Source organism: Pseudorasbora parva, chromosome 21, assembly GCF_024679245.1.
Source record: "Pseudorasbora parva isolate DD20220531a chromosome 21, ASM2467924v1, whole genome shotgun sequence".
In the NCBI taxonomy this organism is placed as follows: domain Eukaryota; kingdom Metazoa; phylum Chordata; class Actinopteri; order Cypriniformes; family Gobionidae; genus Pseudorasbora; species Pseudorasbora parva.
The window spans coordinates 39,485,034-39,497,951 of NC_090192.1; the positions used below are offsets into that span (position 1 = coordinate 39,485,034).

Sequence of the window (12,918 nt, forward strand, 5' to 3'; positions counted from 1 at the left end):
ATAAAAACAAAGAAATGTAAATATATAAATAAAAGTATAGTTTTATTTCTTTAATTTTATGTAATTGTATTTTCCCCCACATTTATCTCCTCGAACAGTTAATTATCTATCTATCTATCTATCTATCTATCTATCTATCTATCTATCTATCTATCTATCTATCTATCTATCTATCTATCTATCTATCTGTCTGTCTGTCTGTCTGTCTGTCTGTCTGTCTGTCTGTCTGTCTGTCTGTCTGTCTAATATATATATATATATATATATATATATATATATATATATATATATATATATATATATATATAGTTTTAGCAGGTTTTGTCCTCCATAGTAGTGTGACCAAACGAAATGCAAGTCTTTACAGGTCTCACAGGGAATGAGAGATGGGCAATTTAACCAAAATCTAACCAGAAATATCCCGGTTTAAGTTATTTCACTCTGAACTCGATTGCTAAGTCTGAGGTAAAACGTAAAACACGCCGTAAAAAACGTAAAACATATATTTTGGTTGTTTTTTTACATTTCTTCGCATATTTATTTTTGTATTTATTTATTTATAATTGTTTATGTCAGCTTTTTAATTCCTTAGCATGTAAAATTACTGTTAGCATAACATCTGCCATGCTATTTTACGTTATTAATGAAATGTACACAACACAATATAAATTTAGAATATAAAGTGAATGTCAAAAAAAGTATATGTTTATATTATACACTTTTTGAATCGATGCTGCCGAAGATTTATTTTCGTTCAGGTATTATTCGCGGCAGCTCTCAGGGGTCCTGATGCGGCTGCTGGCTGCTGGCTGCTGTTGTGTTAGCATTAGCGTTTAGCGCGACGCTTGAGTCTCCTTCATCCGTCGCCGGTGAGCCGCTGCACAGGTTCGACCTGCATTCTCTGGTTAGTGCGGTTTAAACCTTTAAAACTGCATTTGCTGATTAAATATTTAGTTTAAAATGTGTCAGAGAGGGTAGAACCGTAACCGCGCGCTCCTCCAGGCCAGGCTCGGTTCGGTCCAGCTCGGTCCGGTCAGAGAGTGACAGTTGGAGGTGAAGCAGACCGGCATTAGTGCGTATGTTTATCGCGATGAAATTTAACTTTGCTTTTAAATTAATCTGTTTATAGTTCTCTTTTATACTTTAAATAAATAAAATGTTACTACGAGAAATTACGTTTACCTGCTTTATTGTTGTGCATGTAACCAATAAATATGGACATGTATATTATGGACACTAATAATAATACATTTAGAATATAAAGTCAGTGTCGAACCTTCTTTAAACTCTCAAATCGATTAATCGCATCCATAATAAAAGTTATTATTATTACGTAATACATGTGAACTGTGCATAATTATGTAATTAAGAAATATTTGCATGTAAATACTATATATATATATATATATATATATATATATATATATATATATATATATATATATATAATATAATATGTTTAAATATATAATCCGTATAACATATATGTTGTAACATAACATACAACATATGTAAATATGAACATCTATTTTGGATTTATTTTGCAATTATTCGAGATTAATCCTTTTGACAGCACTAAAAATATTTTTTATTTTTTAAAATATTATATAATTGTCAAAAAATTACTGACAGCAGAAATTTAGTTTGAATATTGTCCTCTGCTTAGTAAAACATTTTTTGGTTAAAACATGATTTATAGTTAGGAGCATCATAAATCAGTGGTGGTGATTAATATTTGCTCAGCAGGGGTTTTCCCCTTACTTTTATATTTTTATAAATTCTGTACCAAAAATGCTCAAGAACAATGTTTTCTAACCTCAACATGTACAAAAGCTAAAAAGTAAAAAAAAACTAAAACATTAAATTATTCATCATGCATATATATATATATATATATATATATATATATATATATATATATATATATATATATATATATATATATAGACAAATAAAATAATATTGTTTTTTGTTTTTGTGATGGTTACATCAAGCTGTTTTTTAATTGTGTAATTTAATTCAACAGATTTGTGGAAATGTCTTAATTTGATGCTCTGATGAGTCAGTGTTTATTCCTCACACTAGAAATGGAAGGGACTGTTTGACGCATTGCATTGTGGGATGTTTTATTGACTGCAGTAGTCGGTTCAGGTGTTGTGTGCATACTTTAGCAGGGTTTGTGCTGTTCAGATCCTGTGTGTGTGTGTGTGTGTGTGTGTGTGTGTGTGTGTTTACTCTAACCACACCTGATCTAAGAGGAGTCATAATGACTCTCGCCACAACTTACAGAAATGATTGTGGGATTGAGACATTTAATTAAAGCACAATATTTATTTTACATTTTCCCTAAAAAAAATAAGGTTTTGGCACATTACTGTTAATTTTATGTGCATATCAAATCAAGCTCAGTGCTTCACTGTTCGATTTCCCAATAAACAAATATGTAATATTAATAGTAACTGCACTTATTAACAAAACAATAGTAGTTTTATGATTAATTTCCCATTAAATCGGGTGCTGGCGCCTCTATCTGTAGGACTGACTGTTCTCTAATGTTAGTCTGGAGCCCTGTATTCTAATGAGCATTTGGCTCCTGACCAATCACAACAGACAGAGCCATCTGACCAATCAGAGCAGAGCATTTCTCAGAAAGGCGGGGCTTAGAGAGACTAAATCTTCAGGCGAGCCGTTTCAAACACAGAGAATAGAGCTGATGCTGCTGTGAATAATATGAGACAATAAAGTGTTTTTGACCTTCAATGCCTGTTGCGGGAGACTCTAAAACAACATTAGAAACCTTTAAATAGCATAATACGGCTCTAAAACGGCTCTAAATATCACACAGATGATTGTTTTTCTTCATGTTTTCAGATAAAATGGCTGTTCCTCCAGCATACGCAGACCTCGGAAAGGCTGCAAAAGACGTCTTCAATAAGGGCTACGGTAATGCTCTTCACTTCCTCAGATGTGCATTAAAGACTTATTTTAAACATGCATATTGCATCATTTTTCTAATGTGTTTTTCCAAACGGTGAAGGTTTTGGGATGGTGAAGCTTGATGTCAAAACCAAGTCTGCTAACGGAGTGGTACGTGCTCAGAATGAACTCTATTTATGTTCTTAATTCACATTATATGTGCATAATTCATCCATGAACATTATTGTAAACCTTCCCTTCCCTTAGATGATGCAGGCTGTTGTGTAATCCAGTATTGTCTGTTTTTCCCCCTCATTAGGAGTTTAAAACATGTGGCACGTCTAACATGGACTCAAACAAGGTCAGCGGGAACCTGGAGACCAAGTATAAATGGGCCGAGTACGGACTGACCTTCACGGAGAAGTGGAACACGGACAACACACTGGGCACGGAGATCACCGTGGAGGACCAGGTGCGGATGAATATCAGGATTATGACTAGGGTTGGATCTCATTTGGGTTTTTTAACGAATCCGGTGCCAAACTGGTACTTTTAAAACGGTACCGGTGCCTGAACCGATACTTAAAGAAAAAGTTTAAAGTATATTTAAATATATAAATAGCTAACGACATATTACAATTATGACAGGATTAGGATTATATAGATCATGAAAAGAGGAAACAAACATATATTAGGAGTATAGTATCTTACTTGTAGGATTGTGACTTGTATTTTGTGAGCTGATGCTTGAAACAAACACTGAGGAGATTGTTAGATGCTCATACGGTGTGGAAATGAACGGGTCTGTATCATCGCTGAACGGAGCCACAATACGATCGCAAATGGACAAACAAGAGAACATGACACACGAGCATATTCAAGCAAAAGCAGCATATATTAGTTCTCGGCTAATGTCTGTTATGTGTGTCTTGTGTTTTGAATAATGACGTTGAGCCTCTCACCATCAATAGTAGACACCCCCCTTACCTGCTGATTGGCTACAAGTTTGTTATTCCACTCGGCCCGAGTCCTTTTCTAAAACGGTTTTGAAATAAGACTTACCCCACCTTTAACACTAAATAACCGCACTAATACTAGTGATATTTAGGGATGGGTACCAAAAACCGGTATTAAACGGGCCCCGGGGGTGAATTTTGAAAGACAGTTGTATCGATAAGCTCGGACGTTATCGGTTCTGCTGTCGGTACTTTTGAAAATACACACACACACACACACACACACACACACACACACACACACACACACACACACACACACACACACACACACACACACACACACACACACAGAGAGAGAGAGAGAGAGAGAGAATGCACGCCCAAAATGACAGAGGACAGAACTAAACAGTCAAACATAGCCTGGTTACGCTTTAGATCTGTGATAGTCTGATTTTATTTTAGATTTTGGCTTCCAAAGATTATGATTATAATATTTATGTCTAGCGCAACTTATGCAATTCCCTTTGCAGCAGTAGCCTACGCTGTTATTTCTTCATAAAACTCAAACGCAATGACAGAATCAGCACGATCAGTGATTGTTGTAAAATACAGTCTAGCTACTGTTGGAAAAATTGTGGGACGCGTTTAATAATAAAAAGAGCGATTAAAAGCACAAATGTGCGCAAGAGATTGTTCCCAAGTCGGCGCGCGCTCCGAAACAGCCCGCAACGAGACGAGCAAATCACACTTTCGGTTTCACACTCGCGTCTAAACTATCAAATGTACACACATCTATGTCAAAATGACCGGCTTGGAGAGTCTCTTAAACACAACAGTTTAACAGTTTTAGTTTGTGTCTAAAATGGACGTAGTTATTATGGATATGGTCAGGAGAAAGTCCATCTGCCTATTATCAGTCGCCTATAGATCTGCACATCTGTCTTAAAGAGGCAGCGGTGTAAATAAACATGCTGACGAATTACTGCGAATTAAACAACCAAATGCAAAGAGAAAATCACTCACAGCTCTTGAATTAATAACTTCAGCCTTAATAAGCATTATTTTGGCTATTTATGATAAACTATGCAGTGTTATTTTACTAGAATTCTTCCTGAAATGAAAGCACTGTGTAGGGCTATATTGTGTGTGTGTGTGTGTGTGTGTGTGTGTGTGTGTGTGTGTGTGTGTGTGTGTGTGTGTGTGTGTGTGTGTGTGTGTGTGTGTGTGTGTGTGTGTGTGTGTGTGTGTGTGTGTGTGTGTGTGTGTGTGTATATAAAATCTCAAAAAGTACAGATAAGAATACTGTTAAATAGGGCTGGGCGATATGGCCAAAATTTCATATCCCGATATAGCTCAATTGATATCCCGATAACGATATACATAACTATATAGCAATTTTTCTGTTAATTCAGTTTATGAATAGTCTATACAAAATTGCAATGTGGAAATGCAGTTTGAAATGATATAAAAAAACAAATAAAGGTAGTATGGACTACACTTTTTTTTCATTTAGAACCTTTTATTCAAGCGAGACAGTTGATAAAGTTAACACCTGCCTAGGGATGTTAACCGATGACCGTTTGACCGATGGTTGACCGTATCAACGTTAACCGATCAAAGTTGTCAGTAAAAAAAAAAAAAGTGATCTCTAAATTAGGCTATTATACAGTGGACTAAACGCTACTACAATTAGCCATCTCATTCCAAAATATTTTTGTGTGAAGTGAGCATATCCCTCGCACTCATTTTTTCATAACTCGCCTGTGTGTAGGCTACTTAATAAACCAATAAAAACATTTGGCACGCGCTCACAAGGTTTGTAAAAAGTAAACAGGCTAAACACTCGAGGTTAGAGCCAGGGCAGACGACAGTATGAAGTAGGGATGCACCGAATATTCGGCAACCGAAATTATTCGGCCGAAAATAGCCAAAAAAAGCACTTTCGGCATTCGGCCGAATAAGTAAAAAGGCCGAATAATTTTGGCCGAACAATGACGTTTTTAATGACGCGATCAAAAAGTAACCCACGTAGAGTGAGAGCTGCGTGCTTTATGCAGCAAACATGTCAGCAGTGTGGAAGCACTGTTTAGTGCTGAAATTTAGTGCTCATGTCATCGATGAGAAGAGGAACCGACTTTCATGTGAGAAAGCAGAGAAGCTACTTTTCATAAAGAAGAACCTGCTACTTTTCCTGAAGAAGTAGGCTAAGTAGGCTTATGTCTAAGACAGTTATTTATTTGTTGTGGGTTCATCCACATGTTTTGCACTATTCAATGCACATTAGTTGTTGTAGACATACAGAGTTACATTCTTTCAGCAGTCAGTTATAGGCCTAACATAGGCTATTCAAGAAGGGGGGCTTCTAAGATGGCCAAATAAAAATATATTTTTTATTTTACTAATTATTTATTTTAAGTTATGTTGTGCTTAGTTTGTATAATATCTGCTGGAATGTTAAAAAAAAATCAGTGTTAAATAAATATTTTGAAATTGTATTTTTGTTATTTGATTTATTTCTCTGAAAAGCAACACAAAATAGTAAAAAGCAAATTTTTACTATTTAATTATTGTAATGGTAAAAAAAATTGCCAAATAAATGGAAAAAATGCGAAACACCGCGTTCGGTATTCGGCCTTCGGTCTTCGGCCAAGCATTTCATTATTATTCGGTTTCGGCTTCGGCCAAGAATTTCATTTCGGTGCATCCCTAGTATGAAGCGTGCATTTCGCTTAAGATGGACTTACATTTGGAAATATTTTACATCTACATTTCAGTGGTAACATGATCGTTGATGTTGATCGTCTTTCTTTATTATTGTTAGCACTACCTCGAACTAAAGCGGGTCTCTTCGGAGCTGTCATTTTCTTAAATGAGCCGCGGCAATGTTTCAAATGAGCTCATAACGCTAGACAAATGCCTTTATTTTCAACGCGATCACCTTGTACCCAAACCATTTCAAAACTAATGAGCCGATTTGTCCTCTCCTCTGATTACAAACAAGCTCCACGGCGGCGCGTTTGCGGGACTCGTGTTTCGCGCTGTGGGGGATTTAAAAAAGTGACGTGAGTGGAAGGGAGGCGAGTGAGTATGTGTGTGTGTGTGTGTGTGTGTGTGAGAGAGACAGAGAGACACAGAGAGAGAGGGAGCGCGGCTCGTGGCTGTTATTTCAAATAACGCAGCATATTTTAAACTAATCGGTTAACCGGTTTCAACCGGCTATGAGGCTCGGTGGTCGGTCAAGAGAATGTTTAGTTTTCGCCATCCCTACACCTGCCATTAAAATATTTCAATATATGGCTATGGTGTGCCACGCGTAAAAGCCCGTTGCAGCGTCTGTGTCTGAAGTTTGTTTTGCGCGCTTATGCACCACTCTGGCATAATTATTACCCTGGTCTGAACCGCGTCTACTACCGTCTTCCTCCATGTTTGTTTATGTATTACAGCGTGCATGGGCATGCCGTGGCGTGAGGTGCATCTTGACGTAAAATTCTGCTGTAAACGCCTTATCGTGGCGTAAGCGATAGAGCCTAAAATAAAACGATAGACATTTTCTATCGTCCAGACGATATATTTCGTCATATCGCCCAGCCCTACTGTTAAAGTACCGGACCGATAAGCAGTATCGGTAAGAGTAGTAATACCGTTAAAACCTTAACGATACCCATCCCTAGCAGCACTAATAACAGCAAAGTAGTCTGTAGGCTTGGTCTGCTACAAACCAGCTTCAGTTCAGCATTATTTTGTATTAATATGACTATATTCTCTGGCTAAATATTTTAGAACGCATCGCCTTATTGTTTCTATTGCAACGCATGTGATTCTCACATGACACGCAATAGCGTTGTATCGTTTTTTTTTCTTCTTTTTTATTCAAAATATTCACAAACTTGTTACCTTTGTCATGAGCTATCTGATATTTTAATTTTCAAATTTGTGTAAGTGAATGTTTTGTCATAATGATCATGTTAGTTGATCTATAAGGCGCCTCAGAGAATCGGATCTGTCGGATTTACATCACGTAAATTTATCCTCGTCTCACGAAATACATGACAGTAAGTGACCGGTGAACTATTCGGAGAAGAATAGAGTAAACTATATAGTGAATTATTTAATGTGTGTCTGATATGAATAAAGCACAGTCAGATTATAACTGTCAGAAAGGATTGTTATTGCCACTGACATTGACATTGGCGTGTTTTTGCTGCTACTTAAGTGCATTTAAATGTCTGAAATCTAAAATAATGACAGTATTTGCTGTTTCACAGATCACCAAAGGACTGAAGCTGACCTTTGACACGACCTTCTCTCCTAACACTGGGTACGAGGAGATAAATGTCACATCGTAAGCACGGCTGGCTTTAGATGAGGCGATTTTATCGTTTATTTGTGTTGTTTTAATAGCAAGAAGAGTGGAAAGGTGAAGTCGGCCTATAAGCGTGAGTATGTGAACGTGGGCTGTGATGTGGATTTTGACTTTGCCGGTCCTGCCGTCCACGGAGCGGCCGTGCTGGGGTACGAGGGCTGGCTCGCCGGATACCAGATGACCTTTGACTCCGCCAAGTCCAAAATGACTCGCAGCAACTTTGCAATCGGATACAAGACCGGAGACTTCCAGCTGCATACTAATGTGTACGTTCTGCTTTAGCATCCATTATTTTTAAAATGTTTATTTATTTATTTTATATTACATCTATTATTATTTATAATTGATAAATAATAATTATTTATAATTTAATAATCCAATAATAACCAACAATAACATTTATGATTAATAACAAATATATTTACTAAATAATAATAAAAGCAATTATTTTGATTTAATATATTACATATCGTGTATTATTATAAGTACTAATAACATATTTGTAAACTTATTATAATTGTAAAAAATAAATATTAACGATGATGTTGATTATAAATAATAATAATCATTATTATGTATTATTGAAATAATTATCATGTAATTATTATATTATATCTCTATACACAATGATGTGATTAATGATTACTAAGTAAATAAATAAAACTTGTATTTATTACATTCATATTAATATATCATATTAAATTCATAAATAACTTTATTATTATTGTTAACTATAATTGTAAAAAATGATTATTAATGATGATGAATAAAACATTTATTTACTATTATTTATTACTTACTAATTATTATTATTTAGGACCTTTTTAATTGTGTGTGTGTAATTATGATTTATAAATACATATTTAGTTTTTATTTGATGTAACAATTAAATATAATTATTATTAACGATGAGGATATTAACAATCATTATTACTCATTTATTACTCATTAATATTTATTTATAATCAGTTAAATTGTGTGAATGTATGTTGTTTTATGATTATTATTATTATTATTAGTTATAGTTATTCCGATCATTATTATTAGTATTAATAATAAATAAACAACAACGATAATAATATAATTAATAAAAATGTTCACTTATAACTAATGAATAACTAGTATTATTACAGTTTATAATAAATAAATAACAACAGTTTATTAACGCAGTGTGTGTTGATTTAAAGCATGAATCACTTCATGTCTCTTTCTAGACCGAACTCTTCCCTGTAGATGTTACGAGCAGCGCTTCATCGCGACACAGCCGTGTGTGTTTGTGCAACAGGAGAATGATCGTCTTTCTGTGTGTGTTGTAGGAATGATGGGACGGAGTTTGGCGGCTCTATTTATCAGAAGGTGAACGGTAACCTGGAGACGGCAGTGAATCTGGCCTGGACCGCCGGCAACAGCAGCACACGCTTCGGCATCGCCGCCAAGTACATGCTGGACTCCAGCTCCTCCATTAGTGTGAGTGTCTCTGGAAACTCACGGTCATGTGATCTGACCAATGGGCTGGGCTTCAGTACAGGGAGACGGTAGATATCATGCTCCCAGATGGACAAATAGCCTAGTGTAGACAGCTTTTCATTACAATAAGAGCAATTCAGTTTTTGTTGATGTATTGCATCTCTCAAATCCAACGTGTGCTGTGGGTTATTTACAGCTTTCCTCATTGCTAATCCATATAATCCTGTGGAAATCATTTGCTGTTGATCTTCTGCTTGTGTTCAATCACTTGTGGGAGTTCAATTTCACATTTAAACTTCACCTTACAAAGACTACAAATGGCTCTACTTAAACCTTCTTCTGGGATTGATTTATGAATACATTATGTTAATGGATTTTTCCAAATAACTTGGAGATTTGTAAATCATTTGGAAGTTATTGTTATGATGGTTTTATTTAAATAATTTATTTAAACATGTTTTATGATGCATACAGGGTGGGTTAAATGATAAAAAATATAAATTCAGAAAAAAATGAAGTAATGATGAAAAATAAAAAATAGATAAGTTCAAACACAGATAAACAAAGAGCAAATGGTCAAATGAGATGACGAACATTTCCTTCAGTTCCCTGGATTATCCAGAATAATCAGGGTTTGAACTTCAAGCTCAAAATAGCAGTGTATATTGTGTCTGTTATCCTGATAGAGAGTGAGAGCGGTCAGGTTGTTCTGTAAGACTGAGTGAGATGCATCTGTTTTCCTCTCAGGCTAAAGTGAATAATTCCAGCATGGTTGGGATCGGCTACACTCAGACCCTCAGGCCAGGTGAGAGTGTGTGTGTGTGTGTGTGTGTGTGTGTGTGTGTGTGTGTGTGTGTGTGTGTGTGTGTGTGTGAGCCTGTTTATGTGGTTTATGAGGACTCAAATTTGTATAACTACATGGGTATTACACTGGTATTACACTATAAATGTGGTTTATGAGGACATATCAAATGTCCTCATAATTCAAATGGCCTTAAAAACATACTAAATGATGTTTTTTTGAGAAAGTAAAAATGCAGAATGTTTCCCGTGATGGGTAGGTTTAGGGGCAGTGTGTGTGTGTGTGTGATGGGTAGGTTTAGGGGCAGTGTGTGTGTGTGTGTGTGTGTGTGTGATGGGTAGGTTTAGGGGCAGGGGCAGTGTAAGGGGATAGAAAATACGGGTTGTACGGTATAAAAACCATTACGCCTATGGAGAGTCCCTGTAAACCACATAGACCAACGTGTGTGTGTGTGTGTGTGTGTGTTTGTGTGTGTGTTTTGTATACAAATATTTTGTTTTATTTAACTCATTTTATTTAGTTTTTGTTCTTTATAAAATGATTTTTGTTTCGTGTAAAAACAATGTTTTTTTAAGTATTTTGTTTTATTTATTTATTTTGTTTTATTGTATTTTTATTTTGTTTTATTATTTTATTGTTGTATATACAAATATTTTAACATTTTTTTGTATTATATTTGTTTTACTTTTTGTATAAAATTATTTGTTTCTTGTATAATTTTTTTTTATTTTGTATAAAAATATTTTATTTTTATTTTGAATAGCATTATTGTTTTGTAATTTTAGTTTTTGTTGTGTATCATTTTGTCATGTTGTTTTATTTAACACATTTTATTTTGTATAAAAAATATATTTTTTTATTTGTTTATAAGATTTTTTTTATTTTGTCTAAACTGTTTTTGTTTTATTTTATTGCTGTATATCAAATTTAATTTCATTTGTGTGTATTTTTTTTTATTTCGTATAATTTTTTTAATTTATTTTGTTTTATTATTTAGTACTAAATATTCTTTATATTGTTTTATTTTTGTGTTCAAATTGCTATATAAATTGTTTTCTAATAAGCAGTAGTGCAGCATTATTGTAACTGCAGGCGTATGCAGTGCCATATATTCCATATATGCAACATGAACGCTGAAATTAATATCTGGGTAAATCTAGTTAAATGAAGCATGACCCAAATAAAAAAAAATATACAGAATAAATCTTCTAATCTCTTTTATTTTGATTTTGTGATAAACTGAGCCGTATTATATATCATGAGTTGTCACTTGCGTACTGAGCTGAGAAAACTGTCTAATGCTGTGTGTGTGTGTGTGTGTGTGTGTGTGTGTGTGTGTGTGTGTGTGTGTGTGTGTGTGTGTGTGTGTGTGTGTGTGTGTGTGTGTGTGTGTGTGTGTGTGTGTGTGTGTGTGTGTGTGTGTGTGTGTGTGTGTGTGTGTGTGTGTGTGTGTGTGTGTGTGTGTGTGTGTGTGTGTGTGTGTGTGTGTGTGTGTGTGTCCAGGAGTGAAGCTGACGCTGTCCGCCCTGGTTGATGGAAAGAGCATCAACGCTGGAGGCCATAAACTGGGTCTGGGACTGGAGCTGGAGGCGTAGCATCCGGAAAGGGAAGAGTGTGACGGCTCCACACACACACGACTGTCCAGTTTAAACCGAGTGCTGAACCCAAACCTATCCATCGTCTCTTATTTATTTGCACGGTCGATATTTCTCTCCAGACCAGCGCTTTCAATCTGTGTGTGCTTTTCTGTACAGCTGATTTTTCTGAGGAATAGTTCACCAAAAATTGTAATTATGTTGTTGCAAACCTTTATGATGTGTTGACAAATCTTTATGTAGCTCGTTTCTATACAACAGTCAAGCTCCAAAAAATAAAAACATTAAAAACACTATGAAATAATCAATAGGATCTTCTGAAACCATATGATGGCTTTGTGTGAGCAACATTTTGTGACTTCATGTCTTTATTGGAGCTTGACGGACTGTTACTAACTGTTGTTGTGTAGTAAAAACCTGCATAAAGCTTCAATAAGTGTTTGAATCCAAATGCTCAAACACTCACCCTGTAAATAACGGCAGAAGCTCATTTTGGCCTGACCTTTTCCTTTAATGTTCTTCTGAATGTAGATGATGATTTGCACATTGGGCTTTTGTTGGTTGGTCTCTGCGTGGCGTTTGTGGTACTTGGGCTTTTTCTCGTCCTCCTCTCTCTGTGTTCAGGCTTTATGATGTTCAGACGGGTTCTCCAGTGAGATGTTTGGAGAGATGAAGCTGCTAAACCGCACAATCGCACCCTGCTGTATGTCAACCTTTGCAATAAAGTCCTAAAACTGGAGTTGTTTTGTGTGTTTAACTATATTTAAAACTCCTATGATTATTTTATGATTCATGCACAACCTAATAATTTCAACC

The 12,918-nt window shown here is 35.4% G+C and overlaps 1 protein-coding gene across 1 annotated transcript; it reads left to right on the plus strand.

Moving 5' to 3' along the window:
* The first annotated feature begins 764 nt into the window (after positions 1-764).
* Positions 765-12,841, plus strand: LOC137055835 (voltage-dependent anion-selective channel protein 2-like). The gene is made up of 9 exons (XM_067429730.1): positions 765-904; positions 2,872-2,943; positions 3,038-3,087; positions 3,236-3,388; positions 8,141-8,193; positions 8,277-8,504; positions 9,555-9,705; positions 10,453-10,510; positions 12,011-12,841. Exons 2-9 carry the CDS (start codon positions 2,877-2,879, stop codon positions 12,100-12,102), a joined length of 852 nt encoding a protein of 283 aa, XP_067285831.1. The 5' UTR covers positions 765-904; positions 2,872-2,876; the 3' UTR covers positions 12,103-12,841.
* The last annotated feature ends 77 nt before the right edge of the window (positions 12,842-12,918 follow it).

Bases quoted from the DNA above. Each gene is read 5' to 3' on its own strand.
- LOC137055835 (XM_067429730.1), top strand. From the start codon at position 2,877: ATGGCTGTTCCTCCAGCATACGCAGACCTCGGAAAGGCTGCAAAAGAC. The intron at 3,088-3,235 runs GTACGTGCTCAG...CCCCCTCATTAG, and splicing joins CCAAGTCTGCTAACGGAGTG to GAGTTTAAAACATGTGGCAC. The intron at 8,194-8,276 runs GTACGAGGAGAT...TTGTTTTAATAG, and splicing joins ACCTTCTCTCCTAACACTGG to CAAGAAGAGTGGAAAGGTGA.